The sequence below is a fragment of the Scaptodrosophila lebanonensis genome, unplaced genomic scaffold (genome assembly GCF_003285725.1).
Source record: "Scaptodrosophila lebanonensis strain 11010-0011.00,11010-0021.00 unplaced genomic scaffold, SlebRS2 tig00000197-arrow-arrow-pilon, whole genome shotgun sequence".
Classification (NCBI taxonomy): Eukaryota; Metazoa; Arthropoda; class Insecta; order Diptera; family Drosophilidae; genus Scaptodrosophila; species Scaptodrosophila lebanonensis.
The window spans coordinates 105,781-132,348 of record NW_022060610.1 but is presented as its reverse complement, the minus strand read 5'-3'; the positions used below and the strand labels follow the sequence as shown (position 1 = coordinate 132,348).

The 26,568-nt window shown below is 38.2% G+C and overlaps 1 protein-coding gene across 1 annotated transcript; it reads right to left on the bottom strand.

The window, feature by feature from the left end:
* LOC115629992 (protein bicaudal C) lies at positions 1-26,565 on the bottom strand. The gene is made up of 9 exons (XM_030526618.1): positions 26,227-26,565; positions 26,105-26,154; positions 19,691-19,760; positions 19,557-19,636; positions 19,171-19,497; positions 12,031-12,156; positions 11,586-11,967; positions 2,778-3,884; positions 1-582 (listed from the first exon to the last, which is right to left on the bottom strand). The coding sequence occupies exons 1-9, from the start codon at positions 26,543-26,545 to the stop codon at positions 353-355; spliced, it is 2,691 nt and encodes an 896-aa protein (XP_030382478.1). The 5' UTR covers positions 26,546-26,565; the 3' UTR covers positions 1-352.
* Between the last annotated feature and the right edge of the window lie 3 nt (positions 26,566-26,568).

The window sequence follows — 26,568 nt, the reverse complement described above, 5'->3', positions numbered from 1 at the left end:
TTACAATGTTCTTTGAAAAGTTCAGTTATTTTGCATAAATTCATTTCTTTACAGTATAAACAATTTTAAGTTAAATTTCATAAATAATTCATAAATTGTGGTTTTGCTAATGCATGCGAATACCAAAATATAAATACATGTGAAATAAATTAGATACATTACTTTAAATTAGATACTTAAAAAGCGATAAAGTCAACTGAAGAATAAACGTTACTGGCTGGCAATGTCGCCGGCCGTTTCGAGCAGCCTTACTATTACTATAAAACCAAAAAGGGATTTGTAACCAAGCAATTAAATAATTTCGGCCAGACAATAAGTGAGTTTAGAATGGACCGTGATAGGTAAATAAGTATTACCATTGGTTCGACGGGCGACGTTCCGCACCGGGCGCAGCACTTCCTGAGAAACGTGGCGATGAGCTGCTGCTCGGCATGCCGTTGCTGGCGGTATCGTTGGTCAGGGTGTAAATTGCTCCAAGCAGCTTTTTCCGTGCCCCGAACGCCGTGATTCCCAACTCCATAAGATTTTCCTCCGTAAGGGTGGTGAATATATCCAAATCTATTTCGTTCAGTACGAAAATTTCTGCAATTACACAAATTGTTGGAAATTATCTGAGTTCAAAGCTCGTCATTAATTTTCAAAAAAGAGAAGAAACCAAAACTTTAATGTTTGATATGTAGTATCTATAAAATAAGCCCAGGGGTACATTTTCCTCAAGTGGTCATATGAATTTTCGGCGTTTATTACATGAAATGTGCAAGAGTATATTAGGTTTGCGCGTGCTCAAAAAAGTAACAGGCAGAAGGAGGCGTGGCAGACCCCACAAAGTATATATATTCTAGATCAGCATGACAAGGCGGGTCGATCTAGCCCTGCCTGCTCGTCTGTCCCTCCGTCCGTCCGTATGAACACCTGGATCTCAGAGAATATAAACTAGAGACACTAAATTTTGTCAAAAGATGCCTTATGTGTGTACACTGTGAAAGTTTGTTTTATTTTTTAAATTTTCCCCCCCACTTCCCCCTATGGGGGTTATCCCGATTTTCCATTCGTATAATCGCTTATATCGCGGAGACTATAAGACCTAGGGACACTAAATTTTATTCCAAGATGCCTTATGTGCACATGTAGAAATGTGTATTTTGGAATTTCCCTCCTTCCCCACAATTAGTGACCTCTCATAACTCCCGTAATTCTTGGAATTTCGAACTCAAATCAGGCTTAACAGGAAGTTCTAGCCATCAATATAATTTCTGCCCAAGCGCTGCCCGCAGCTGTTGTTGATGTTGGTGCTTTGTTTGACTGCAAACATGCTTACACAGACATGAATAGACACGCATAGCAATATACGTGAGTTCGAATACCGAGAGAGGTAAAATCGATACATTTTTTTTTTTAATTTTTTTAATTTTTGGAATTTTTATAATTATTCTAAACAGAGTACAGAGCATTTCAAAGTCGGGACACCCGACTTTAGCTTCCCTACTTACTTAAACATATTTAATTTAATCGTAATCCCTTTCAACATGGAACACATGCTACATCTTTGTGCTTTAACGTAATTCTGCTTCTGTTCCTTTTTATACTCTGTACATGAAATGTACAAAAGTATATTAGGTTTGCGCGAGGTGAAAAATGTAACAGGCAGAAGGAGGCATGGCAGACCCCACAAAGTATATATATTCTTGATCAAGGCAGTAAAAATCACGTAAAGGGTTTATAATTGCACTTTAACATAGCAATGGCGTCTATGTGAGTGTATGCATGTCTATGCGTGTCTGTGTGAGCATGTTTGCAGCCAACCAACAGGCAGGCACCAACATCAACAACAGCTGCGGGCAGCGTTGTGCCACATAATTGCTAACTGGCGGAATTTGCAAAATTTGAGCTCGAAATTCCAAGAATTACGGGAGTTATGAAAGATCACTAATTGCTTGGGAGAGGGGGAAGGGAGGGAAATTCCAAAAAATTTTCTGCGTATTCACAAAAGCCATCTTGAACTACAATACACATACACATAAGGCATTTTCGTGCAAAATTTTGTGTCTCTAGCTCTTATAGTCTCTGAGATCCAGGTGTTCATACGGACGGACGGACAGACTGACAGACGGTAATGGCTAGTTTGGCTTTTTGGCTTGTCAGCTTCTAAATTGAATGTTTTTTTCTTCAATTGAATTACATGTGTCTTAAACAAGTGGATTCACCAGGTCGCTACCGATGTACTAGGCAGAATAATTCCGTTTTTTGGCCTTAATTGGATGATATAGATCGGGGCATCATGCAATCATTAATATGACAAGACGAGTCAATATAGACATGTCCGTCTGACCGTCAGGTTAGATGTCAGGAAGTAAATGAATTAGAATAACCAACGTTCATATCCGTCTAATGCCTATGCAGATCCAGTTTCTGCAGTTTTTGCCTGTTACATACTTTGCACAAACCTAACCCTTTTTACCCTACAGGGATAAAAAATATAACTACATTTGCATTTGAGTTTATTCCAAAGCAATTGTATAGTATATAGCATAGGAGCAATAAAATATTATTTACGCACTAAATACACACTCATTTCAACATTTTTCTAAAGGTCGAGGGTAGCTCATGGGAAGTTGAAATTAAATTGTTCACTTTGCGTACGGGTAATTGATGACGCGTGGGAATGATCAGCTTCTAGGCTAAATTCTGAAGCGTTGCTCGTAGGTAGGAACCAACCGTGACTAAAATTAGCTGCATAATGATGCCTTTTTGCGAACCCTGTGTTTGCTTATACTTACTGATGTAATGCTCCAAACCAAGATTTGTCAGTAGCATGTGAATGTCCTTGTGCTGAGACAGCTGCGTACGCCTGTTAACCGGCGTCACATCCAGCAAGCCGGTCGTGGCACTTAGAGCGTAAGGTGAGTTAAGTCCAGGAGGCGGTGGCGGCATGTGCCAGCTCACATCATCCGTTGTCTCTATAGGTGCAGGTGATGTACGACTGAGGCCTATTCCCCGCCAAACTGGCGTGGGAGTGCGCAGTTTTCCTGCCACAGGATTGCGGTCCATGGCCTTAAATCCCAGGGCGCGCTTTATATCAAAATCGAGCGCATGTATCGGTTGTTGCTGCTGCTTGTGGCCGACGTTCAGTAGATCATAGTGAAGGCTTCGATAGCTTTCAGCGCTGCTAGGCAGCGCAGAGTTGACTCCGCCATTACTGCCCAAGCCAAGAAGCACACCATCGCTCAGACGTCTTCCGAGACGAACAGCTGCGCTCAGGTGTCCAGATTCATATGTCGATGAGTCCGGGGAGTGGTAGGTGTGTGCACCGCAGGACGATGAAGACGTCGATGAACTGATAGTTGTGGGAATTGGCGCATATGGAGGATATGATTGTTCCAGGGACGTGGTGCTGCTGCTAAAGCTTTGATAACCACTTGTGTTCTGACTGCAGCTGTTTCGTGGTGAGACGTTTAAGCTGGAGGAACAGGTAGACGGTTTTATTAAGCCGCTTGGCACTTTCAGATAGTTGTTGTGATTGACTGGTTGCACAACTGACTGTTGCTTCTGTCGTTGGAAACTGTTATTGTGTAGCTGCATATACTTATGCGTTGGTGCAGAAATACCCGTGGGTGTAGCCATGTTTTGATATGTGTCGTTGACATTCCCATTTAAAAGCAAATGGTTGTTATTAGCATATGGGGTCAGTGACCCAATAATTGCAGGCGGCAGCAGTGATGGTGTCTTCGGGCTGTCCGGATGGCCGGATAGTAGAGCTGACAATTGCACGCGGTACGCTGGACTACTATCCTTTTCTTTGGACATGAAATAATGTTCTGGTATTTCGGGTTTTATGATCGATGTTTTTAAGCGCAAAATTTCATGTCGGGCCTCATAAATTTTGTCTGAAAAATAAAAATGATGATTAGAGACAAGAAACACATACAATAAGTCTGTTTGCATAACAATTTGAGCCAATAGGTTATTTTCCTCTATAGTTATAAACCACCACTTTATACATTTCTTTTTTACTATTAAGTCTTACACTAGAAATAAATTTTTATCTATTTATTCTTTTCTTTTAGTAATCCATGGTCTGAGTTTAAGACTATTATTATGATACTATGATTTGACATTATCGGATTATTTACGAAAAAAGTCTCGAAGTAAAGTTTCAGCGGAATAGGTTTAAAGCTGTAGGACGAGAAGTTACTGAAACGGATAATTTCCAATTATACTATCTATATATATATAACAGTTTGTCCTGACTGACTGACTGACTGACTGACTGACTGATTGGTGATCAACGCACAGCCCAAACGGTAAAGGTTAGGAAGCTGAAATTTGGACTCAAGTATCCTTTCATAGTCTAGGTGCCCACTAAGAAGGGATTTTGGAAAATTCAAGCTCCAAAGGGGGGAAAAGTAGCTCCAAATTTTGTTTGAAAAATCCGCATTTTTCAACCGATCGACTTAAACTTAGTTTCTAAAATCAATTAAAGAATACAAATAAAACTGCATACTCGGAAATTTGTGTTGGAGCTTGAATTATTGGGGTTTTAATATTTATTCACTATTTCAAATGAAAATTAAAATTTGGATAATGTAATCTACGTAGCTAAATCTACAACTTTGCATTCAAGGATTTTCAAAATATGCATTTTACAAAAGCAGGCAGAACAAACAATACAAAATATCAAACAGTTGGGGACAACTAAGTATACATACACACACACACACACATGCAAGCAGCTGTTCGCGTAGTTGCGTGCAAACGATTGAAATAGCCAAAGCAAAATGTGAGACACTAATGTGTGAATGTCCATAGATACATATGTATGTATGTATGTATGTGCACATCAGAGCAAGAAATGTTAATTAATTGAAAATTATATAATATAACATTTTTAAAAGTAATTTTTTCTTTGTTTAGTGCATTTGGCATTAGTGTTTTCATTAATAACTTTATGCAGCAACAACAAATATCAAATAGTTGGGGACATCACATACACACACTCACACACAACAAGCAACAGTTCGTGTCTATGTGTGCGGTTCTCTACGTACGGTTGAAAAAGTAAAGAGAAACATACATATGTATGCCTGTGTATGAATATAGCATGTATGTACATTCTTATTAATGTATACATTGGGCAATCGAACACAGTTGTTTGATTGTAAAAAAAATAATGCTCTAAAAACAACAACAACTGCAAGTCATTGGCTCGCTCTTCTTCTTTCGTTTTTACCATTTAATGTTAATTGCAAAGGTAAAACGCCAAAATGTTACAGTTACCGTCGCTAGGCAACGACTGCGTAAGCGATAGTAAAGCAGAAACCGAATAACGGAGCTACGCATATTCTGCTTCGCATTGCGGGCAGATGTATGTATGTACTTGTATGTATATGATTTGTTCTTATTGATCTCAATAAATAATTCGATTTCATTATTTAAATATTCTGCTTATTGCATTCAAACTTCGATATTTTGATGGTATCGGTGCCAGTGGTTTTTGATCATGGCTCATCGCTGCACGGCATTGACACGAATGCCGTGTTTCATATTCCGAGTTTGTGCGTGGCCGTATTGACTCAATATGACACGAAAAGACTCAAATGTGAATTTAAATTTGGACTCAAGTATCCTTTCATAGTATCCATCATAGTGGAGGAGCACACTAAGAAAGGCTTTTGGAAAATTCTAGCTCCAACGGGGGGAAAACGAGCTTTAAAAAATATTAGTTATAGTGGTCATGTTCGTTTAACGAAATAGTTTGTCAAGAACAAAAATGTAACGGACTACTGAACAATTTTTTGTCAAGAACAGAAAATGTTCATTTAAATACCTTAAATGCCTTCCTACTGGTAACCTTTAAGGTGAAAACATATGGGTAGGTTATGCACACACAAAATAAATACAATTGGAAACATATTGAGCCGGGTTAAGACGGGCAATACCTGCTAGTACATACATATATACTTAGTATCTATGACGAGATGTCAATCCCATTAAATATGTAATGGCTAATAAATAACACCACAGTAAAATTTGTGCTTGGTAGTAAACTAGTTTGTAAGTACATTAACTCAGTAAATCAGAATCAGTAAATCTATACTGGATACCTATATACTCTTTAAACACTCCTTCAAAACAAAACAAGTGGAGAAGGTAATGTTGGGTGTCCCGAATTTTAAATACTTTGCACATGTGTGTATAATTATTATAGAAATTAAAAGAAAATGGAAAAAATTGAAATGAATAAATTTGTAATATTACAAATTTTTTTTGGTCGATTATACCTCCTATGGCATTCGATCTAATGTAAAGGCTGTATAACTGCTCATTTACATAGGAAATGTGTCTATGTGTGTATATTCGTGTCTGTGCAAAGTATTAACAAGTAAAAAAGCTAAAGTCGGGTGTCCCGACTTTGAAATACTCTGTACATATGTTTACAATAATTATAGAAAATAAAAAAATTAAGAAAAAAAAAAATTGGATCGATTTTACCTTTCTCGGTATTCGAACTCACGTAAAGGGTGTATAATTGCACATTTACATAGCAATTGCGTCTGTGTGAGTGTATGTATGACTATTCGCATCTATCCGTGTGTGTGTAAACATGTGTGCAGTCAACCAAAGCACCAGCATCAACAGCCGCGGGCACCGCTGCAGCAGCGCTTGAGCAGCGCTGCAGCAGCAAATATATTTATGGCTATAGCTTCTTGTTAAATTGGTCTATCATAGTGAAACTTGGCATACGGACACATAATAACTAACTGGGGGCATTTGCAAAATTTTAGTTCGAAATTCTAAGAAATACGGGAGTTAGAGGAAATCGTATTTGCGGGGGAGAGGGGGGAGGGAGGGAAATTTCAAAATATACATTTTCTGCGTATTCACACAAGGCATATTGGACTAAAATTTGGTGTTCTTAAGTCTTATAGTCTCCGATATATAGGCGATTATACGAATGGAAAATCGGGAAAACCCCCATAGGGGGGAAAATCAAAAAAATAAAACAAACTCATATAGAATACACACATAAGGCATCTTTGTGGAAAATTTGGTGTCTCTATCTCTTATAGTCTCTGAGATCCAGGTGTTCATACGGACGGACAGACGGACAGACAGACAGACAGACAGACAGGGCTAGATCGACTCGTCTCGTCATGCTGATCAAGAATATATATACATTGTTGGGTCTGCCACGCCTCCTTCTGCCTGTTACATTTTTCAGCTTCCGCAAACCTAATATACTCTTGTACATTTCAAAATTCAAATTAAAAAAAATAAAATAAACTCGTCCTTACTCGGACCCAGGAGAATCTGGATGCCAACTTTGGTTATTCTAGCTTTTATAGTTTCTGAGATCCTCGCGTTCATCCAGACGGACAGACGGACGGACAGACGGACGGACAGACGGACGGACAGACGGACGGACAGACGGACGGACAGACGGACGGACAGACGGACGGACATGTCTAGATCGATTTCTCTCGTCATGCTGATCAAGAATATATATACTTTATGGGGTCGGAGATGCTTTCTTCTGTATGTTACATACTTTCCACAAACCTAATATACCCTTTTTACCCTACGGGTACAGGGTATAACAACAACAGATATGGGCAGCCATTGGATAGAGATTACATTTACGGGTATTATTATGCTTATACCCTCTACCCAAATGGTAAAAGGGTATACTAGTATTGTGGTAATGTATGCAACACACAGATGGAGGTGTGACAGACCCTACAAAGTTCATATGTATATTCATGATCAGCATGACAAAACGAGTGGATCTATGTCTGTATGTGCGTCTGTCCGTCCGTCCGTATGAACACCAAGAGAGCCTATAAGAGCTAGAGACACCAAATTTTGCAGGTAGATGTCTAATGTGTGTACGCTGCGCACGTTTATTTACTATACTCTGTACTTTGAAATGAAATGTACAAGAGTATATTAGGTTTGCGGGAGGTGAAAAATGTAACAGACAGAGGGAGCCGTGGCAGACCCAACAATGTATATATATTATTGATCAGAATGATAAGATGTGTCGATATAGCCATGTCCGTATGCCCGTCCGTCTGTATGAGCGCAAGGATCTCAGAAGGTACAAGGGCTAGAAATACCAAACTTGGTATTTATAAGAGCTAGAACAACCAAACTTGGTATCCAGATTCTCCAAACACCGAGGAAGTACGAGTTTCAGTTTTTATAGCCTGTACCAAAAGGGTAAAAGGCTATATTAGTTTTATGCGATAATAAGGAGGCGTGGCAGACCCAACAAAGTATATATATTATTGATCAGGATGACAAGGCGAGTCGATATAGCCATGTCCGTCTGTATGAACGCAAGGATCTCAGAAAGTAAAGAGCTAGAACAACAACTTGGTATTCAGATTCTCCTAATACCGAGAAAATACGAGTTTAAGTTTTTTTTTTCGATGCACCAACCACTCCCCTGCAATTCGTGTTTTTTTATAACTTCCGTAATTCTTGGAATTTTGAAAACAATTATGGTAGTTACATCCAGTTAATGCTTATGTATCCGTCTGCATAGTTTCATCATGATAGGTCAATTCTGAAGAAAGTTATAGCCACAAATAAAATCGCTGCCCATGCGCTGCCCGCAGCTGTTGTTGTAGTTGCTGCTTTGGTTCAACTTTGTGCTGCATACATATACTCATATAAACACGCTTAGACACGATGATGTAAATATATGCTGTAAAAACTGTACATAAACATGTCTTCTGTGTATGTATTAAAAAATTTTATTTATTACTTTAATTAATTAATTCAATTTTTTTTAACAATTTAATTTTTTAAATTTTCTTTTTTTGTGGAGAGTACAGGCTATTTTACTGTCGGGCTTGCTCGACTGTAGCGTTCTCTGTTGTTTTTATAGCCTGTACGCAAATGGTAAAAGGCTATATTAGTTTTGTGCGAATGTATGTAACACACAGAAGGAGGCGTGGCAGACCCTACAAATATATTCTTGATCATGGTGACAAGCCGAGTCGACATAGCCATGTCCGTCTGTCCGTCTGTCCGTCTGTCCGTCCGTCCGTCCGTCCGTCCGTCCGTCCGTCCGCTGCTCCGTTTTATTTTTTTATTCGTGTTTTTTTTCCATAACTCTCGTAATTCTTGCAATATCTTGGTAACTACATCCCGTTAGTGATTATGTGTCTGTATGCCAAGTTTTATTATGATAGGTCAATTCTGAAAATGTTCTAGCCATAAACAAAATCGCTGCCCATGCTCTGCTTGTAGCTCTGCCCGCAGCGGTTGTTGTTGTTGCTGCTTTGGATCAACTTTGTGCAGAGACACGATTCGGATGTAAATGTATGATGCTGTGACGCGGTATAAACAGTGCCGGCATTTCAGTGCACCTGTAGATACATGAATTGACCATCCAGGGCACATGAAGGTGTATACTAAGCACAAGAAATGCGATTTACAAGCCATATTCACGCACCATGCGTAATAAGTTCATAAATTGCGAAAGGTCGCAATTTAGGGGGGAAAACGCGACGCAAACAGACATTCAATAAAATAGCTTGGCAACACATATCATACATATAAGTACACATAAACCTGTACACCCATATTGTTTTAGCATAGATAATATTGGCACCATAGACTGCACGCGCACACGAATTGCAGGTACATTGACACTGGCCAGCCAACATAAGCAATAATAAGCAAGAATAAGACACATATTATTCTGCTACCTCAGCATAAGACCAACAATCAGGTCATAGTTTATGAACCAAATTGGGCTGACACCAGCATACGCAACCTCATAATATATGCTTGGGCATCATTATTGCGATACCGCCAACACATAGAAATAGTAAATGTAAGTAGTCATAAGCTAGTTTTAAGCATGGCTATATAAGCCATGAATTGTAAGAATAAAAACAGTATGCAAATTATCAACGAAGGGCCTGTTACTTTGGATCAGGAACCGCTGATCCTTATCACGCCGACTACCACGTTGACTACATGCTCCCAAGGATTGCCATCCGGTATCCTTGGTCACTACAAACGCCCTGCGTCGTTTCACTCAAGCGCATCCAGGACAACCGGTGGTACTCGCACCTACTGGACCACGAGGGTCCCTTGAAGCAGCAGGGCCACAAGTGCCTTTAATTAAACGGAGCACGAGTGTCCACCCAAACATCAAGCCGGACCACTAGGATCCCGCCTTGATAAACAGAAGGACAATAAGTCCTTTAGCTTAACTCGTCAGGACCACAATAGTCCTGCCGATTCGCACTACCGCACGTGTGCGAGTTGAAACTTTACATGAACATATATTTAATTTAATTAAATAATTTAATTAATATAAATTTTGTAAATTAATTAAAATTTTTTTTTAATTTTTTCTTTTTTGGTGGGAGGTACAGGGTATTTGAGAGTTGAGCTCGCTCGATTTAGCATTCTTTTCTTGTTTATGTATGTATGTACATATGTATTGAACATTTTTATTTAATTTAATTAATTTATTTATTTTTTATTCATTTTATTTTTCTTAATTTTTTCCAAAACTCCCGTAATTTTTGGAATTTTGTACTCAGGCTTGGCAAATACCTCCAGATATTGATTATATGTCTGTATGCCAAGTCGATAGCTCATTATGAAGAAAGTTATAGCCATAAACATAAAGCAAATTAATATAAATTAAAATAGCATAACTTTTCTTAATTTAAATAAAAAGGAAGATATTTCTTCTCGCTAATAGTTTTCTTGGCTTCTTTAATTTATATGCATTTACATACTTTTGTACGAAGTTACTATTGAACTAATAGCCGAAAAAATATTAGAAAATGCAAGTGCACGTGCACCCGCCGATATCATTCGTCATTTCGTTCGTGCGGGCATGATTGTAAACACGACGTTCGATCATTTCTGTGTCTTTGAGTCGAACTGACTGGTTGGCGAGCGTTCGTTTAAAACCAATCATTGCTTGCATTCATGCAAGAAGTTTCGGTCACAACCGCTCACTTCTGAGTTTTTGAAGTTTTGATTCGAACTGAGTGTTCGTTGAGGGCTCGTTCGCAACCAGTCATTGCTTGTCACTATACCCAAATGAAATAATCATACCGAGTATGGGTAAATACTCGAGTATGACCGAAAATGTAGTACTCGTTGCAGTTCTCTGGTGTGTATGCATGTTTGAATATTTTATATTTAATTAAATTAATTAAAATTTTTTAGTTATTATTATTTCTTGTTTGTGGGGTGGTACAGGGTAATTAAGAGTTGAGTCCGCTCGACTTTAACAAGAAAGGATCTTGTTAAATTTTCTTATTATTCAAAACAAATGTACAGACTATTTCAAAGTCGGGACACCCGACTTTAGCTTCTCTAGTTGTTAATCGTTTTACATTTACATATGTACAGAGTATTGTCGGGAAACCCGACATTAGCTTTTCCACTTGTTTTGCATTAATCCTTTTTTAAAATTTTAATAAGCACATATATTTTGAGAAAATGGCTAGCTGTCTGTTTTGTTGGTGAACGGACAAAAAAACATTCCTCAGCGTTAATTAGGCTAAATACAACTATTTTATGGTAAATCAATCAATTACGCTCACCTATAAACTTCTCAACACCTTTAATTACAATAGCCAGTGTACTTTGTCGCTGCTTTTGACGCAGTGTTATATACACGCCGTATTTAGTATTCAGGCCCATTATCTCGGAGGCGTCATTTTGATTATCCGGAAAGTCAAAGATCAGTGCTATTGGCAAATTGCCAAGCAATTGTTGTCGCGCCTTATATACATCGTCGATGCGACCACTAATTGTCACCTGTGACTTTTTAAGCGGTTTCACATTCATATCACTCAGATCGGGGAAAATTATTTTCGTCTGTGTGCGTTCCATGATGCTCAAAAGATAAATATTATTTTTTCCTTTTACAATCTCATGATGTTGTGGCGATATTTCCATTTGCACACTGACGAGAATTTGACTCTGTAACCGAAGTATCAGCACTTGCATTCAGTAAATAGATTTATAAGGATTTAATTTACTTACTGCAATACTCTCGCAAGCGAAATTAATCAACAATTGTGTAGCATCGCGAACCTGCGCAGACTCCTTTTCGGAGCCTTTAACTAGCACCAGAGATGTGTGTAGCTTTGGCCGTGTTGAAAATATTACCTATAGCAACAAGAATGATACAAAAATATTTATTATAAGTAGGTTAAGACGAAACAAGTAGAAAACATAATTCGGGTGTCCCGACTTTGAAATACTTTGTACATATGTGTAGAAGAATTATAGAAATTTTAAAAATTAAGAAAATTAACAAGAGAGAACGCTACAGTCAAGCAAGCCCGACAGTGTAATACCCTGTACCCAGGTAAACTTCCGTCACTGAGTTATATGCGCCCATAGCAGCAGCAAAAAGAGGAAGAAGAAGATCGAACTTGTTGCTGCAGTTTGGGGGGTTGCATTGGAGAGAATTTGTCTCGATAATAACTTTTCTTAGAATTGACCGAATTGGATAACATTTTGAACAACAGTAATTATATATAAATTATGTGTGCAAAGTTTTGTTTCGGTAGCATTTGAAATGTGGACGCTATTGACGAAATTCTGTAGCGTGGGAAGGGGGGCAAATTTAAAAAAAAAAAATAAACTCGTCCTTACTCGCACCTAGGAGAATCTGGATGCCAACTTTGGTTATTCTAGCTTTTATAGTTTCTGAGATCCTTGCGTTCATCCAGACGGACGGACAGACGGACGGACGGACAGACGGACGGACATGTCTAGAACGATTTCTCTCGTCATGTTGATTCAGAATATATATACTTTATGGGGTCGGAGATGCTTCCTTCTGCATGTTACATACTTTGCACAACCTAATATACTCTTTTTACCCTACGGGTACAGGGTATAAAAACAAACAAGAGTGAACGCTACAGTCCAGCAAGCCTGTACTCTCCACAAACAAGGAAAATTAAAAAATAATTTATTTACAAACATTCAATTAAGTCAATTAAATAAAATATATTTAATACATATATACAAGTATATACAAAAGTGAAGACATGTTTATGTACAGTTTCAACAGCATACATTTACATCATATTACATACATATGCGTGTTTATATGCGTGTATGTATGCAGTACATAATTAAGTCAAAGCAGTAACAACAACAACAGCTGCGGGCAGCGCCCCGGCGGTATTATTATGGCTATAACTTTCATATTAATTAACCTATCGTATATTGGCATACGGACTCATAATCACTAACTGGAGGTATTTGCCAAGGGTTTAGGGGTGCCTGAATGCCAAGTTTGGTTATCCTACCTATTGTACTTACTGAGATCCTTGCGCTCATACAGACAGACAGACGGACATGGCTATATCGACTCTCTAGGTCAAAAAATATATACTTTGTGGGGTCTGCCACGCCTCCTTCTGTTTGTTATATATAGTACATTCGTACAAAACTAGTACAGCCTTTTACCTTGTATGTTATTTGTTTATTCAAAAGAGCAAATATTCCCATTGCTAATGGGTCACAATTTCATTCACGTTGCTCGATATTCGCCTTAAGGTACATATTCGCATAACATCAGTTTTGGCAGCACCCTAAAACAATCTACCGCCGTTAAATCGCAAGCCTGAAGTGGCCAATCGACATTGCAGAAACAACCAGGATTCGCACAACGCGCACACTTCACACGCATGCAACGCTGCCGTGTGCTGTAATGTGCAGGCAGCGGAGGCAGTTGCGTGCGGGCAGGCCGAGCACTCGATCGTGCAGGCATATGTATGTATGTGTGAAATTTGTATGATGGTATGCTTGTGTGTATATACTTCAAGGCGGAATGTGCGCGATCCGTTTCATCCATTATATCTTCACCCAGCTGTTTTGTATGCGTTTGCATAGTGGTACCTGATACTATTTATACCCTGTACCCGTAGGGTAAAAATGGTATATTAGGTTTGTGCAAAGTATGTAACATGCAGAAGGAAGCATCTCCGACCCCATAAAGTATATATATTCTGAATCAGCATGACGAGAAAAATCGATCTAGACATGTCCGTCCGTCCGTCTGTCCGTCGGTCTGGATGAACGCGAGGATCTCAGAAACTATAAAAGCTAGAATAACCAAAGTTGGCATCCAGATTCTTCTAGGTCCGAGAAAGGACGAGTTTATTTTATTTTTTGGAATTTTCCACCCCTTCCCCCGCTACAGAATTTCGTCAATAGCGTCCACATTTCAAATGCTACCTAAACCAAACTTTGCACACATAATTAATATATAATTGTCTACTGTTGTATAAATTTTATTCAATTCGGTCAATTCTAAGAAAAGTTATTAGCAAAACAAATTCTCTCCAGTACAACCCCCCCCAAACTGCAGTAACAAGTTCGCTCTTCTTCTTCCTCTTTTTGCTGCTGCTATGGGCGCATATAACTCAGTGACGGAAGTTTACCTGGGTACATGGTATTACACAGTCGGGCTTGCTCGACTGTGGCGTTCTTTCTTGTTTATTATTGGTTTTATTATTTGTTTTCACGATGAAGTATTTTTTTTTGTAATTTAACTTATTCTTTGAGAACAAGTGGAGAAGCTAGAAGTACTCTGTATATGTACATATATGTTGTAGAACAATTATAAAAATTAACAAGTAAAAAAGCTAAAGTCGGGTGTCCCGACTTTGAAATACTCTGTACATATGTTTACTAATTAAAAAAATCTACTAGAAAAAAAAAAGAAAATTTAAAAAATTAAGAAAATTAAAAAACAATTTTTTAACGATATTACCTTTCTCGGTATTCGAACTCACGTAAAGGGTGTATAATTGCACATTTACATAGCAATTGCGTCTGTGTGAGTGTATGTATGCCTATGCGCATCTATTCGTGTCTGTGTAAGCATTTTCGCAGTCAACCAAACAGCAACATCAACAACAGCCGCGGGCAGCGCTTGAGCAGCGCTTGAGCAGCGCTGCAGCAGCAAATATATTTATAGCTATAACTTCTTGGTAAATCGGTCTATCATAGTGAAACTTGGCATACGGACACATAATTACTAACTGGGGGTATTTGCAAAATTTTAGTTTGAAATTCCAAGAATTACGGGAGTTAGAGAAAATCGCATTTGCTGGGGAGAGGGGGGAGGGAGGGAAATTCCAAAATATACATTTTCTGCGTATTCACACAAGGCATCTTGGACTAAAATTTGGTGTTCCTAGGTCTTATGGTCTCCGAGATATAGGCGATTATACGAATGGAAAATCGGGAAAACCCCCATAGGGGGGAAGTGGGGGGGAAAATCAAAAAAATAAAACAAACTCGTATAGAATACACACATAACGCATATTTGTGCAAAATTTGGTGTCTCTATCTCTTATAGTCTCTGAGATCCAGGTGTTCATACGGACGGACAGACGGACAGACAGACAGACAGGGCTAGATCGACTCGTCTTGTCACGCTGATCAAGAATATATATACTTTGTGGGGTCTGCCACGCCTCCTTCTGCCTGTTACATTTTTCAGCTCCCGCAAACCTAATATACTCTTGTACATTTCATGTACAGAGTATAAAAATTAAGAAAATTACAAAAAACTAAAATTATTTTTGTTCGATTTAATATCGAATAAAAAGGGTAAAGGGTTTATAACTGCAGATTATCATAGTGTGAGTTCCTATGCGTGTTTGTGTCTATCTGTGTGTATCTTGTGTGCCGCAACAACAACAATAGCTGCAGGCAGTGATTACATACTTGTATATGGCTATAACTTCCTGTTGACTCGGTCTATCATAATGAAACTTTGGATACAGGCTTTTAATCTCTAACTGGAGGTACTTGAAATTTGAATTCTAAATTTTAAGAATTACGAGAGCTATGGAAAATCGCGGCGGACAGGGAAAACGGAGGGAAATTCCAGAATACATAGTCTCTGAGATGATATAGATATATATATAGATGATTATACGAACGGTGTTTCCAAAAATCACTAATAGGGGGGAGGGGGTTGTATCAAAAAATTAAACAAACTCGTATAGTGGAGCATAGGGCGCCTGTATACAAAATTTTGTGTCTCAAGTTTTTATAGTCTCTGAGATCCAGGTGTTCAGGTGTTGATCAACTCGTCTTGTCATGCTGACCAAGAACATATATACGTACTTTGTTGGGTCTGCCACGTCTCTATCTGTCTGTTACATTTTTCATTTCCCGAAAACCTAATATACTCATACACTTCATGTACAGAGTATAAACAGCAAATTTTACAATTTATTTATATAATAGAGTATACCAACTCAGGTTGCGGTTGATCAGATCAAAAACAAGATAAAACGATACAGTCGAGCAAGCCCGACAGTAAAATACAAGTAGAGTGTACTCTCCACAAAAAATTAAAAAAAAATTAAATTTTTTTAAAAACCAATAGAGAACGCTACAGTCGAGCAAAAAAAAAATTAAATTATTAAATAAAATTTAATCAATTAATGAATTAAATTCAATTAGAAGACATGCTTATATTCAGTTTTAACAGCATACGTTTACATCACGTGCCTATGCGTGTATGTATGCAGCACAAAATTGAACCAAAGCAGCAACAACAACTATAGCTGCGGGCAGCGCTACCGGTAGAGATGCAGGCAGCGAATGAGCAGCGATTTTATTTATGGCTATAACTTTCTTCAGAATTGACCTATCATGATGAAACTTGGCACACGGACACATTAGCATGTAACTGGATGTAACTACCAAAATTGATTGCGGGGGGGTGGGGGGTGTATCAGAATAAAACAAGTAGAAAAGCTAAAGTCGGGTGTCCCGACTTTGAAATACTCTGTACATATGTTTACAATAATTAAAGAAAATAAAAAAATTAAGAAAATGAAAAACAAGAGAGAACGTTACAGTCGAGCAAGCCCGACAGTGAAATACCCTGTACCCAGGTAAACTTCCGGCACTGAGGTACGAGCTTCTAGCAGAAGCAAATGGAAGAAGAGCGAACTTGATGCTGCAGCTTGTGGGCGTAGTACAGAAGTAAAATTGTTTCGCTTATAACTTTTCTTAGAACTAACCGATTTAGAAAATTGAAATTGAAACAAAGGTAGATAATTATATATAAATGATGTGTGCAAAGTTTGGTTTAGGTAGCATTTGAAATGTGGACGCACATTTACATAGCATTTGCGTCTGTGTGAGTGTATGTATGCCTATGCACGTCTATTCGTGTCTGCGTAAGCATGTTCGCAGTCAACCAAAGCACCAGCATCAACAACAGCCGCGAGCAGCGCTTGAGCAGCGCTGCAGCAGCAAATATATTTATGGCTATAACTTCTTGTTAAATCGGTCTATTATAGTGAATATATTATATAGTTGGCACACGGACACATAATAACTAATTGGGGGTATTTGCAAAATTTGAGATCGAAATTCCAAGAATTACGGAAGTTAGAGAAAATCGCAATTTGCGGAGGAGACGGGGGAGGGAGGGAATTTCCAAAATATACATTTTCTGCGTATTCACATAAGGCATCTGGGACTAAAATTTGGTGTTCCTAGGTCTTATAGTCTCCGAGATATAGGCGATTATACGAATGGAAAATCGGGAAAACCCCCATAGCGCATCTTTGTGCAAAGTTTGGTGTCTCTACCTCTTATAGTCTCTGAGATCCAGGTGTTCATACGGACAGACAGGCAGACAGGCCTAGATCGACTCGTAGCGTCATGCTGATCAAGAATATATATACTTTGTGGGGTCTGCCACGCCTCCTTCTGCCTGTTACATTTTTCAGCTCCCGCAAACCTAATACAAGTATACTTCTGTACATTTCATGTACAGAGTATAAAAATAAACTTGACCTCTGAGTTGACCTCTTGTACTTCCTGAGATCCTTGCGCTCATACAGACAGACGGACATAGCGTTATCGACTTCTCTTCTCATCCTGATCAATAATATATATACTTTGTGGGGTCTGTCACGCCTCCTTCTGTGTGTTACATACATTCGCACAAAACTAGTATAGCCTTTTACTCCTTGTGTACAGGCTATAAATACATATGGGTACAGGCTATAAATATATATATATACAAAATGAATACAAATTGAAACATTATATTGAGCCGGGTTAAGACGGGCAATACCTGCTAGTTTATTTTATATAAAAGTCTTTATAGTCTAAAACGAATGTAAGGCATGTGTTCATAATGCTTGAGGTGACGCTGATAAACTATGGATAGAAGGAAACTGCCCCCAGAGCCGGAAGGAGTTCAAATATTGACCAGACGTTCACCAGCTTTAGTCTTGCGACACAACAAACTAGCGGGTGTCCCACATATAATCAACCACGAGATACATATATAAGATACGCTCGCATAACTATTATAAACTAACTAGTTTAGTACATATGTAAAACTCTTTATGTGACTAGTGCTATAACATATAAGTAACTCTACTTGTTGCGCTAGGAAGTAATTAACAATAAATAAATAAAAATAAATAAACTACAACACAAGCATCGCCTGCCAAAGCTGCGGATAGAAAGACTCTACTTTCGACAATGAAACGATTGTTCTATTCTCCAGTCGTCAAAAGAACTTAGGCGTTCTTCGAGATGAAAATAAAGACAGACGGAAGGACATGACTAAATATACGTATATACCTTTTTATCCATTGGCTACAATCTAGAACAATAAAGGAATGCTAAAATCGAGCGGGCTCGACTCTTAAATACCCTATACCCACCCCACAAAAAAACAAGTGGAGAAGCTAAAGTCGTGTCCCGACTTTGAAATACTCTGTACACAGACACACACAAATACACACATGCACGCATAGTCACGCATAATTATTCTACACATATGTAGAGAGTACTTCTCTACTTGTTATGTCATAAAACCGATCGGACGCAAAATATCATAGCAACCAAATTCGATATTAATGACATTTTATAGTGCCTCACCATAATCTCAAATTTGCCTTAAATCGCTGAACAATATAATATACCTATTATAGCAATTTTAGTATACAAAGTTTATTTAGTACAACAAAGTTTATTTTAATTTAATGGCAATATCGGGGAAAAGGGTGGGTACAGGGTATTTAAGAGTCGGACTGGCACGTTTTTGATATTCTACTCGTTTTTACTTTACATTTCAACTTATAATACAATTTTTAATCTTCAACTGACCTGAACATTAAACTTCGTTTCAATCATTTTGATATATGGCGTCTCATGATCCGGCTGTACCTTTCCTGGTCCCATGACGGGCATCTCAAAAGATATCAAAAGGGGAGTTGATAGTCGTACTAAGGCACGTGCTCGTTCTACCCCCTCCAAACTGCCGCAAAGCGACACTTGATTGGATTTCTCTGTGGGATTAGAACGATTTGAATCGGGGAAGTGTATGTGAGTGTGCGTGTCGTCCATAATGCGTTTGATATTGTTGCCGCCCCTTCCAATAATGTAAGAGTGATCCGTATAGCTAACGTCCATTTTCATAATGACGCGAGTACCCTAAAAAAGCTTGAAGATCAGAAGTGCGCATTTATACATATGTACAGTTTTCCACCTACTCTCGAGTCCAAACTGCTCAAAATACGCTCCTTAGCGAGCTGCACCTGTTCTACTTTCCCCACTATTCGTACATGAGGATCTGTAAATAGGACTTAAGGTATTTCAAAATTTACAATATCGATATTCCACTTACCCTTCTTGCTCTTTGCGCCAATTTTAAGTCTGCAAGGCCAGCTCACATAGGTCTCTGTATTGTTCATAATCTTTGAAGTAAATTATAAATTAGACTGTGAAATTTTTTACTGATGCCAACAATTACTAGATTTAACTTAAAATTTAATTGCATAAAAATTTTTGGTTTTATTTTATTATATATAGTATGTATATATTTGCATATTTATGTAGAAAACAAGGCATGCTGTTTAACACTTAAATAATAAACGAATAATAAACATAGTCAATAAATTTAAAAAATAACAAGTAAAAAAGCTAAAGTCGGGTGTCCCGACTTTGAAATACTCTATACACATGTTTACAATAATTATAGAAAAAAAAATTAAGAAAATTAAAAAAAAACAAGTAAAAAAGCTAAAGTCGGGTGTCCCGACTTTGAAATACTCTGTACATATGTTTACAATAATTATAGAAAATAAAAAAAATTAAGAAAATAAAAAAAATTCAATGATTGATTTTACCTTTCTCGGTATTCGAACTCACGTAAAGGGTGTATAATTGCACATTTACATAGCAATTGCGTCTGTGTGAGTGTATGTATGCCTATGCGCATCTATTCGTGTCTGTGTAAGCATTTTCGCAGTCAACCAAACAGCAACATCAACAACAGCCCCGGGCAGCGCTTGAGCAGCGCTGCAGCAGCAAATATATTTATGGCTATAACTTCTTGGTAAATTGGTCTATCATAGTGAAACTTGGCATACGGATACATAATTACTAACTGGGGGTATTTGCAAAATTTTAGTTTGAAATTCCAAGAATTACGGGAGTTAGAAAAAATTGTGATTTGCGGAGGAGAGGGGGGAGGGAGGGAATCTCCAAAATATACATTTTCTGCGTATGCACACAAGGTATCTTGAACTAAAATTTGGTGTTCCTAGGTGTTATAGTCTCCGAGATATAGGCGATTATACGAATGGAAAATCGGGAAAACCCCCATAGGGGGAAGTGGGGGGGAAAATCAAAAAAATAAAACAAACTCGTATAGAATACACACATAAGGCATCTTTGTGCAAAATTTGGTGTCTCTATCTCTTATAGTCTCTGAGATCTAGGTGATCATACGGACGGACGGACAGACGGACAGACAGGGCTAAATCGACTCGTCTTGTCATGCTGATCAAGAATATATATACTTTGTGGGGTCTGCCACGCCTCCTTCTGTCTGTTACATTTTTCAGCTCGCGCAAACCTAATATACTTACTCTTGTACATTTCATGTACAGAGTATAAATAGTTGCCACCACCCACTCTTAATTGTTTTACTTGCAGCCAATGTTTCACTCTGTACCTGCTGCCTACTCCGTTTTAGCTTCACCCTGCTGTTTTGCCTACGTTTGCACAGTTGTACCTGATACTATTTTTTAAAGATCCGTGGAGTTGCAACTTGTAGTAATCCAAAGGGACTTTAGTACCTATTTATTCCCATACTAATAAACCTACAGTCAATTCGTACAGTTCTTTAGAATAGTATAAAATTAGAATAAAATAGAATAGAAAAATATATTGTAAATAAACTACAAATGATCTATTTATAATCTATAGCCATAATATTAAAAGAATAAATATAATGCAAACGTACGCACAATAACTGAGTGTAGCTATGTATAAGGGATGAAACGGGTCGCGCACATTCTGCCTTGAAACACAGCCATGCCATCATACAAATTTCACACATCACACATACATACATATGCCTGCCTAGCACGATCGAGCGCTCGGACGCTGCCTACCTACTCAAAACTGCTCACCGCCTCTGCCGGCCTGCACGATACTGCTAAAGGCAGCGCTGCATTTGTGTGCAGCAGCGAGTAGTGTGCTCGTTTTACGAACCCTGCTTGCAGCTTTATCACTAATTGCAGGGGAGTGGGTCGTAGAAAGAAAATTCTGTAATACACCTTTTCTGCGTATAAGGCATAAGGCATCTTGAACTCTAGCTCTTAAAGTCTCCTGGATATAAGTGATTATACGAACGGCGCGTAACTATCCTATGGGGGGTATGTGGTTGTATCAGAGCCTAGCCCTTAAAGTCTCTGAGATATAGGCGATTATACGGATGGAATCGGGAAATGGAAAATCGGGAAATACCCCATAGGGGGAAAGTGGAGGGGAAAATAAAAAAAAATAAAAAAAACAAACTTGTATAGCGTACACACATAAGGCATCTTTGTGCAAAATTTGGTGTCTCTACCTCTTATAGTCTCTGAGATCCAGGTGTTCATACGGACGGACGGACAGACAGGGCTAGATCGACTCGTTTCGTCATGCTGATCAAGACTATATATACTTTGTGGGGTCTGCCACGCCTCCTTTTGCCTGTTACATTTTTCACCTTACGTAAACCTAATATATACACTCATAAAATTCATGTATAGAGTATAACAAGCTAAAAAATATACCCTTCACAAGAAAACTATATTCTATCATGAATATATAGACGCAATATATATACTCTACTATTCCTGTACATTCTTATCCTTTATCCTTTATTAGAAAGCATTTCTTACTTGTTTTTTATTTCGTGACCCATAGTCACATTTCACGACATACTCGTATGAATGATTACTACAATATTCTCAATATGCCATTTGGTTCAAATATGAAAACAAGATAGAATGCTGCAGTCGAGCAAGCCCGACAGTAAAATACCCTGTACTCTCCACACAAAAAAAGAAATTAAAAAAAATTTTTTTTAAATTTAATTAATTTAAATAAATTATGTATAAAATATTCAACACATGCATACATACATATGTGTTTATGTAAAATTTCAGTAGAAACAAGTAAAAAAGCTAAGGTCGGGTGTCCCGACTTTGAAATAGAATAATTATAGAAATTTAAAAAATTAAGAAAATTAAAAAACAATTTTTTAACGATATTACCTCTCTCGGTATTCGAACTCACGTATACTGTGTATAAGTGCACATTTACATAGCAATTGCGTCTATGTGAGTGTATGCGCGTCTATTCGTGTCTGTGTGAGCATGTTTGCAGCAAAGCAGCAACAACAACCACAGCTACGGGCATGAACATGTCTCCACTTTTGTATATATGTATGTATTGAATAATTTGTATTTAATGTAATTAAATAATTTAATTAATATAATTTTATAAAATCAATCAAATTTTTCCTTTTTTGTGGGTGTGTACCATATTTAAGAGTTGAGCTCGCTCGAATTTGGCATTCCTTTCTTCTTTTATATTGCTATATTGTATGGTAATTCCTTTTTATACCCTGTACCCAAAGGGAACAAGGGTATATTAGTTTTGTGCGAGTGCACATGGAACACACAGAAGGAGGCTTGGTAGACCCCACAAAGTATATATATTCTTGATCAGCATGACAAGCCGAGTCGATATAGCCATGTCCGTCTGTCTGTGTGTATGAACGCAAGGATCTCCGAAAGTATAAGAGCTAGAATAACCAAACTTGGTATACAGATTCTCCTGAGACCGAGAAAGGACGAGTTTGTTCATTTTTTCTGATCCACCCCCCCACTCCCCCCTATTACCGATTTTCTATAACTCCCGTAATTCTTGGAATTTTGAACTAAACTTTGGTAGTTACATTAGGTTAGTAATTATATATCCGTATACCAAGTTTCATTATGATAGAATGATCGGAAAGAAAGTTATAGCCATATAACCAGGCCCAATGCACACATACATACATATGTACAAGTACACAAACACGCATAAGGCACGATTCTGATGTAAATGTAAATGTATGTATGCATGCATGGAATATTTTATATTTAATTAGTTAATATTTAGTTAATTAATTAAATTAATGTAGTTAATTAATTTAATTAAATTAATTAATTAATTTAATTACTTTTTTGTGGGGTGGTACAGGGTATTTAAGAGTTGAGCCTGCTCGACTTTAGCATTCCTTTCTTGTTTATACTCTGTACATGAAATGTACAAGAGTATATTAGGTTTGCGGGAGCTGAAAAATGTAACAGGCAGAAGGAGGCGTGGCAGACCCCACAAAGTATATATTCTTGATCAGCGTGACAAGACGAGTCGATCTAGCCCTGTCTGTCTGTCTGTCCGTCCGTATGAACACCTGGATCTCAGAGACTATAAGAGGTACACACACCAAATTTTGCACGAAGATGCGTTATGTGTGTATTCTATACGAGTTTGTTTTATTTTTTTGATTTTCCCCCCACTTCCCCCCTATGGGGGTTTTCCCGATTTTCCATTCGTATAATCGCCTATATCTCGGAGACCATAAGACCTAGGAACACCAAATTTTAGTCCAAGGTGCCTTGTGTGAATACGCAGAAAATGTATATTTTGGAATTTCCCTCCCTCCCCCCTCTCCCCAGCAAATGCGATTTTCTCTAACTCCCGTAATTCTTGGAATTTCGAACTAAAATTTTGCAAATACCCCCAGTTAGTAATTATGTGTCCGTATGCCAAGTTTCACTATGATAGACCGATTTACCAAGAAGTTACAGCCATAAATATATTTGCTGCTGCAGCGCTGCTCAAGCGCTGCCCGGGGCTGTTGTTGATGTTGCTGTTTGGTTGACTGCGAAAATGCTTACACAGACACGAATAGATGCGCATAGGCATACATACACTCACACAGACGCAATTGCTATGTAAATGTGCAATTATACACCCTTTACGTGAGTTCGAATACCGAGAGAGGTAAAATCGATCCAATTTTTATACTCTGTACATGAAATGTACAAGAGTATATTAGGTTTGCGGGAGCTGAAAAATGTAACAGGCAGAAGGAGGCGTGGCAGACCCCACAAAGTATATATATTATTGATCAGCGTGACAAGACGAGTCGATCTAGCCCTGTCTGTCCGTCTGTCCGTCCGTATGAACACCTGGATCTCAGAGACTATAAGAGATAGAGACACCAAATTTTCCACAAAGATGCGTTATGTGTGTATTCTATGCGAGTTTGTTTTATTTTTTTGATTTTCCCCCCCCACTTCCCCCCTATGGGGGTTTTCCCGATTTTCCATTCGTATAATCGCCTATATCTCGGAGACTATAAGACCTAGGCACACCAAATTTTAGTCCAAGATGCCTTGTGTGAATACGCAGAAAATGTATATTTTGGAATTTCCCTCCCTCCCCCCTCTTCCCATCAAATGCGATTTTCTCTAACTCCCGTAATTCTTGGAATTTCGAACTAAAATTTTGCAAATACCCCCAGTTAGTAATTATGTGTATTATGTATGTATGCCAAGTTTCACTATTATAGACCGATTTACCAAGAAGTTATAGCCATAAATATATTTGCTGCTGCAGCGCTGCTCAAGCGCTGCCCGCGGCTGTTGTTGATGTTGCTGTTTGGTTGACTGCGAAAATGCTTACACAGACACGAATAGATGCGCATAGGCATACATACACTCACACAGACGCAATTGCTATGTAAATGTGCAATTATACACCCTTTACGTGAGTTCGAATACCGAGAGAGGTAAAATCGATCCAATTTTTTTTTCATTTTTTTTTTATTTTCTATAATTATTGTAAACATATGTACAGAGTATTTCAAAGTCGGGACACCCGACTTTAGCTTTTTTACTTGTTTTTATTTGTGCCTGTCAAAAAACAAGAGAGAACGCTACAGTCGAGCAAGCCCGACAGTGTAATACCCTGTACCCAGGTAAACTTCCGTCACTGAGTTATATGCGCCCATAGCAGCAGCAAAAAGAGGAAGAAGAAGAGCGAACTTGTTGCTGCAGTTTGTGGGGGTTGCACTGTAGAGAATTTGTTTCGCTAATAACTTTTCTTAAAATTGACCGAATTGGATAAAACAAGCTGGATAAACAACAGTAGATAATTACATATAAATTATGTGTGCAAAGTTTGGTTTAGGTAACATTTGAAATGTGGACGCTATTGACGAAATTCTGTAGCGGGGGAAGGGGGGGAAAATTCCAAAAAATAAAATAAACTCGTCCTTTCTCGGACCTAGGAGAATCTGGATGCTAACTTTGGTTATTCTAGCTGTTATAGTTTCTGAGATCCTTGCGTTCATCCAGACGGACGGACAGACGGACGGACGGACTGTCTAGATCGATTTCTCTCGTCATGCTGATTCAGAATATATATACTTTATGGGGTCAGAGATGCTTCCTTCTGCATGTTACATACTTTGCACAAACCTAATATACCCTTTTTACCCTACGGGTACAGGGTATAAAAACTTGGTAAAAAGTTTTATCCAAAACTGTGATTTCAACAGACAGACGGATTGTGGGACATTATGATTTGGATTCGTTTCATCATGCTGATCTTTTCTTTCTTTCTTTCTTCTGGATATTAAAATTTTGCACATCACAAACAAAATACCCTTAAAAAGTGATATCCTTTACTTTTTTTGGTGATTACTTACTTTATCAAAGAAATACTCTGCGCCATTCATGCCTTCAACAGAACTGGATACTGCGTATTTTAAATAAAGCTAAAATAAATTTTAAGAATTCCTTTGATATTCTATCAGCTATCAAAGCTCACCCTTTAATAATTGCTCCAACTTCTGGCGATCCACCTTGAAACGTTCGGTGTGCAAATCTTCCGGATTTTGCACGCCCAATTTCAGTGCAATGGTTCGAATATCACTCCAATCGCTATCTACCGAAGAGATTTCGCTTTGTGTCTCGCTCGGAGCGTTGCTGCCTTTCAACAATGGCGGTAGATTTGTGAGAGTACTGAGATCGCCTGCAGTATTAGCCGTTTCATCATGGCATTCAATGTCAGATACAGAAGCACAAACATCTGAAACTGTTGCTGACGTGGAATAGAGAAGTTTGTTCAATGAAGCACAGGACAGCATTTTGCTATGTTTTTTGGTAGCAA

Excerpts from the sequence above, each read along its gene's own strand:
- LOC115629992 (XM_030526618.1), bottom strand. The coding sequence starts at position 26,545 with ATGCTGTCCTGTGCTTCATTGAACAAACTTCTCTATTCCACGTCAGCA. Across the intron at positions 19,498-19,556 it reads TGAGCAGTTTGGACTCGAGA|GGTACTCGCGTCATTATGAA; the intron begins GTAGGTGGAAAA and ends AAGCTTTTTTAG. Across the intron at positions 3,885-11,585 it reads AGGTGTTGAGAAGTTTATAG|ACAAAATTTATGAGGCCCGA; the intron begins GTGAGCGTAATT and ends TTTATTTTTCAG.